The sequence below is a fragment of the Poecilia latipinna genome, unplaced genomic scaffold (assembly GCF_001443285.1).
Source record: "Poecilia latipinna isolate Pla-1442-1.1 unplaced genomic scaffold, P_latipinna-1.0 Scaffold3357, whole genome shotgun sequence".
In the NCBI taxonomy this organism is placed as follows: domain Eukaryota; kingdom Metazoa; phylum Chordata; class Actinopteri; order Cyprinodontiformes; family Poeciliidae; genus Poecilia; species Poecilia latipinna.
The window spans coordinates 23,932-30,061 of record NW_015115973.1 but is presented as its reverse complement, the minus strand read 5'-3'; the positions used below and the strand labels follow the sequence as shown (position 1 = coordinate 30,061).

Here is a 6,130-nt window from a genome sequence, read left to right as displayed (position 1 = left end):
TATAAAATTAAAAAGTTAAGGATGTAGGAAACTTAAGTTGAGGGAACGAAGGAAGAAACTGAGGAAGGAGACGAGGAAAAAAGGACAACTTAGGAAAGGAACTAAGGAAACAAAAAAGTAAAAAGGACACAAGAAGAAATATGGAATAAAGGAAGGGAAGAGATAGGAGGAAATAAAACAAGGAAGTAGAGAATAAAAAGTAAATAAAACAATAAAGTCTGCAAATCCAAATATTTTTCTGCACTTATTTTCTTTTTCCACAATTATCCAAACTGGGAAATACTAAAACCCAGTTCCAGATTGCATAGGAACCCCAAATAAATTACATCTACTAAAACAAAACCAAAACATGACAGAAAATTAACAATTTTCATCATTAAGCTTAACTTCCAAGAGAAACGTACTGATGTTCAGTCATGCAATGTGTAGGAAATGGAAGTAGGTCAGGGCACAGCGGGGTTCTGGAACGGCAAATTGAGTCTAAGTGGGAAATCTGAAATATGCATGTCGCAATTAAATACTAGCGTTACACAAACTTATCCCATTAAACCGTAGAAACCAGCTACAAATTCTAGTACTACTGCTACTACTACTAAACTACGTGATTCTAAATTCGACTGTATACTTGCCCAGTTCTGCAAAGTTTCCACTGCTATAGATCAAACTGCATCATGGGTAAAACCATCGCAACCAGTGAGTGCAGATCTATGCGGCGGTGCTATGAGAAAAAAAACTCCATGGACAAATAACTCTAGACACGACACACACATGCTAACAGGAAGACTACATCTACCACAATGCAACACAGGGGGAGGGGTCACAGTTCAAACAGAACTCTGGAGTCCCTTTTTATGTTAAACAATGTTCTTTTATTAACACTAGTGCACCACAAACAGATTAAAAAGTGAGACGAATGAAGGAAAGAAAGGAGGAAAAGTCATAGAAGCAACAAGAGTTTGGCGGTAGATGTGAAGGAACAGCGTTGCAAAAGTGATAGAAAACGAGTGAAACTGTACACATTTATCAGAAAATGATCATTATTCAGATTTAGGCAGTTTTTCAGGTTTTTGGTGATTTAGTCAGCTTTAAAAGTAGAAAATAAACATGCAAACAGGAGCAGTCGCTAATGTTTTAGTTAGCAGCAACACGGCAAGGCTAGCTAATGTCTTTTCAAAAGTCGGCAGCTAACAGCAGAAAAACATGCAGATTTAATTCTAATACTCCATTTTTCACATTTTTATAAACTTTATTTCAAGATATTCGTTCAATATACTGAGAATAACTGGTATACTTTCTGGGTGATACCATTAGTGTAGCTTTGTTAGCCAGCTAGCTAAGCTTACAAAGGGACTGGATTGAGAATTTTTACAAAGTTTTGGTTTCAATAACGCTACAATTTTATGTAACAGCTCTTATAGTGACAACAAGACTTAAATTTAGTTATTTTCAAATATTTCACGCAAAAAAACCCCCACAGACATTCAACAAATATCGCTACGCTAAGCTAAATGCTACAGAAAAAAGTAGCCAGTGTAAGGTGAAGTTAAAAAATTAAAACAAGGTGCAAAATAACCAAAATATTCCTGCTTCCATTAAAAAAACATTGTACTGTTTGTTTATTTAACTTTAATTCTCTGTAAACTGATACTTTGATATTTATGATCTATTTTAAGCTAAGCTAAATTAGTTAAGCTAAGCTAACTGGCTGTTAGTACTGGCTGGAATCCCATATCTAATGTTGCTTTTTCACTCCTAAAAGATCAAACTATTCTCTTTATTCACCAAATATCAGGACAACTATGTAATAATAACAAGAATAAAGAATAAGTTTAGTATTAAAGTGGTAAAATTAACAAATTTGGTTTGGATTAAGTCCATAAATATACAAATTACAGCATGAATACAAAATCATAGTAGCCTGTTACAATATAAGGACATTCAAAAGGCCTTTAGGTAGTTAAAAAAATCCAGAGAGCCAGTGGAAGTGGTTAGTATTAAAAAAAACTTATACTTTTTCTAGATTTATCAAAGTTATGAGGCAAAAGCGAATTTATTAAGAAAAAATATCGCAGAAAAACACATCCCGCAGCTCCAAGATTTCTTTCAACCTAAAATAGCCCTAATGTGCCACGACAGTTACTGTACACTGTACATTCAGTTTCATTGAAATGACAAAGAAGAAGCATCAGTGGGATTGAGTGGGAGCAAATGCAAATATGAAACAGGCAAAGTGTAAGACGGCAGTGTGCGACTCGGCTCCAGTGTCCCTGTGTTTATACATGTTTTCAAGCTCTGACAACACGCAGACTTCTGCATCTGACAACATAAACGCCTCGTTTCTCAAATATATCTTCTGTGCACTTACATAATTGCATTATTATGAACTTCGCTGGTCTGTCTGTCTTCACCCTCCCACTCTGCTTACAAGAAAACTGGAGCGAAGTCGCACAAATCCAAAACACAACGGATTTCTGAATGTTTGAAATAAACGCGGTGCAGGTGATTCACTCAGGAGGGGAAAGAGATTGAAAGGCACAACTCCGAAAATTAAGAAAAACAAAACAAAGAGCATGTGCTTGGTGATCTGTTTGACTGCATCACCTGCATCTCAAACATTTTGAACCATTGTGAACCCCTCAACACACACACACACACACAAAGTGAGCAAAAAGCAGTAAAGTGAGACTTTTCCAGCCTGGTTAACATGCATTCATAGAAACAGAAAGGGAATGTTAAGAAAACAAACAAAAAAAAACAGTGCATTTCAAAGCAGAAAGTTGTTCATTTGTTTCAGAAGGAAGCAGGAAAAAAGTCAAACATCTTCCACATTTAACCCAATCAGATTTGAAGCAGTACATTCGTGAACAATACGAAGCAAAAATAACCTCAAATTGGTGTGAAATGCTGGCTTGAGCTGAATTTGCTTGTTCCAGCGAGAGCAAAAATAAAAGTGGAGAACAGGCAGCCGAACGGGCAACGAATGACAGATGGAGATGAGGAGCCTCCATGAGCTGCAGTTTAAGAGGTGAGGAAAGAGCAGCTGAACTGAGTGGAAGGTAACATTCAGGTTTAATTGCAGAGTGTGGAGTTCATGCCAGGGGCCGAGCCAAGCACAAGCAGACAGCTGTGGGTGGTGCTGCTGAGTTACAGTGAGGAAAACAAAGATGTGAAGGAGAAACAGAAAATATATCACAAAATCTGACTGTTTTCAATTCACAGCTAATCAATCTCAGTCGTGGATACATGTAAAATCAGGGTGCAGTTCTCTAAAGTATTCACCCCAGTGCTAAAAAACATGAAAAATACTTCCCTCCGTTAATGCAACCAGCACAAATTAACAGGAAAAAAATCTGTTAGAGGAAAATATAAGTGTGCAAATCCTTACACTAATTGTTTTATGCAACTTTTAGGATGTCAGAAAGTATTAGCTTATGGATGTGCACACTTACGCTACCTCACTATTGCAGCTTTTGGGTTTTTAGATTTTTCTCTAATAAAACCTAATAAATGCTGTGTAACAGGTGAAAAACACCTTTAACAGATCTCCTGAGCAAACATCCACATCAGAGTTAATGTAATCTGAAATAATGAACAAAAAGTGCTCAAACGGACCTCCTCTGCCACTTTAAACACTAAAATACAACCCATTCTCTGGGAAAACGTATACAATTAAACAGGGCTATAATTAAGATCAACCATTTCTTTAAATAAACTGAGCTGCTCACAACGGTCCCTCTCTAACGGCCCAATGAAAACCTCTAAGGAAAATTGCTATTGCACAATACAAAGTCAAACTCTAAGGTTTAATTTCACGCCACAAACATGGAAAGAGATTCATGTCAAATGTCAGAGAAAAATCAGCGCCTCTAAATAAATCAGTTTCTCCTCAACAAGTCAAGAAATTTATCAGCTAAATATCAACAAACCTAACATTCCTGCTACACAGAAGAGACCGATATAAATATAATCAATGCTAAAAGAAACAACTGGAAGACTTGCAGAAATAATCTTAACTAGAAGCTCCAAATGTGAGCTTTTCAAAGTTTTTAAGTTATGGCACATTGTACAGGAAGGATTTCCCCTTAAAAAAGGTTATTTACGCGCAAATTTTAACTATTTACAAGACTGTCGTCACGAGATAAAGTGGCATCGACAGCAGGTTCAGACGGAAGAAACCTCAAAAATCTATATGAAAGTGAAGTAGAAAACGACAGATTTCTGTTAAAAATCATCAATTTTACAATTAAAAAACTGCTTTTAAACTTGATCAAAATCTGATACAAACTTTTTTATAAAGAGTTGAGAAAAGTTTACTAAAGCGTTTTTCCTCCACTTTCAGAAAAAATGAGGACACCCCATGAAAACGTGTGTTTTCTAAAATACTCCTGAAAAAGTTGAATTACAAATTTATCATTTCTAGTGAGGAATAAATTAATGAAATGGATAATGGATTATTATTCATGATAAATTTCAGTTAATTAAAAAAGAAACGTGATTAAAATGTTAGTTTAACCATTTTCATAAATGAGAAAATTTGAAAATATGATTAAATGAAATCTTTTGTGCAATGTAATGATAAAAAAAATCACATTTGAAAAACTTGTGTTAAATAGGAATGTTTTTCAAGAGAAGTGTTTGTGGCCATTACCTAAAAAAAGGTAATAAATAGTTTTTGACACAATAAGTTCACAAAATGTAGCATATTACTTTTACATTTTAGTTTCTGTCTTTAGTGAGTAAAACATGATTATTTAAATCTCTATTTTCCAGAAAACACAATATTTAATGAGGCGTCCCAGACATCCAGATATTTAAAAGCTAAATAAGCCAAACTGGAGATTAAATCAAAGTTTTTTCCTGCTCAGCAGCTGAAAACCTGACCAGCCACGTCTTCCTCACCGAACCGGTACCGCCGCTCCTCGTCGGCCCGCAGACTCCCGAACGTTAGCTTCCCGTCGGTGGAGCTAACCGCCGCGGGGTTACCGTACAGCAGCGGCTGGCTGTAGGCGCTGCTGCCGGTGTCGGACTCGGTGTCGCTGGTGTCGGTGCCGCTGCTGGTGGACCCGTCGATCATTTGGACCGGCTGACTCAGCGTGTTGTTGTTGTTGTTTGGTTTTTGGCCAAACAGCCGCTGGGCCGCCGCGTTCGACCGCGCTTGACCCGGAACCGCGAGATTACCGTTAGCTATCGCGGCTTTTCGCTCCGTCGGGGCGGAGCTTGGGGTTTCCGCCCCGGAGCGGTAAGGATCGCGGCGTATTGGGGTGGAAGTGAGCTGGCTGAGGATGAACGGGTCGGTGTCGGAACGGTTCCGCATGATGTTGAGGTTGTACGGTTTGGCCGGATGAGGCGGCGTGCGGTTCGAGAGAATCGGGGAGTAGCTGCCGTACTGGGACGACGGCGAGACGGCGGGAGCTTCAACGGGGACGGCGCCGGGCCGTTTGCTAAAATAATGGCCGCCGTCGTCCCACCGCGACCCGGCGCGCGGCTGACCGTGCCCGTTTGTCATTTCGGCGCTGAGCGAACTGGTCCGCGGGTGGAAGCTGCTGATGACCGGGCTGGAGCACTGGCTGCGAGTCCCGGTCCCCAGCGGGCGAACGACGCCGGCGCCGCGCTTGTCTCGGCCCTGGAAGATCTCGTCCAGCAGCGTGCTGTGGAGCGGCAGGCGGCTGTGGAAGGAGCCGCCATTGGACAGGACCTCCTCTGCATTTCTGTTTCCCATCACCCCCTGCTGCATCAGCCCCTGGTGGTTGGTGTGGTAGAACCCGTTCACCACCCCGAACAGACCCCCATCTCTGCCCTCATCCTCATTGCTGTCGTTTGCGCTGCTGTGGCCCATGGGGGCCCTGCCGCTCTTCCCCACGTCGCACTCGCTGTCTATGTCGCTGCAGTCTATGTAAGGAATAGAGGAGCTGCTGCCTTTGTTTGCCCTGCAGGTTGGACCTGGGTTCAGGAGGTGCTGCCCCGCTCCGTTGTGGTTCTGTCGGCTCGGGTCCGAGTTGAGGGCGCCGTCGGGGAAGCCGTTGGTCGGAGGCTCCTCGGTGCCGTTGGTGTTGGCCGAGTCGGGCTGGTCTGCCAACAGGACAGACGTGGTACTCTGAAAAACACACCAAGGGGAACGAGTGAGTGTTGA

General features: G+C 41.1%; 1 protein-coding gene across 6 annotated transcripts in view; it reads right to left on the bottom strand.

Moving 5' to 3' along the window:
- LOC106940776 (FERM, RhoGEF and pleckstrin domain-containing protein 1-like) overlaps positions 1-6,130 on the bottom strand; it is a 38,923-nt gene that overhangs the window by 11,393 nt on the left and 21,400 nt on the right. For 5 of the 6 annotated variants that reach the window (XM_015023597.1, XM_015023600.1, XM_015023599.1 and 2 more), the window contains exon 12: positions 4,900-6,094. In XM_015023597.1, the coding sequence (XP_014879083.1) occupies positions 4,900-6,094 (1,195 nt within the window). The remainder of the gene's footprint in view (positions 1-4,899; positions 6,095-6,130) is intronic. The other variant, XM_015023601.1, reaches the window with a different exon arrangement.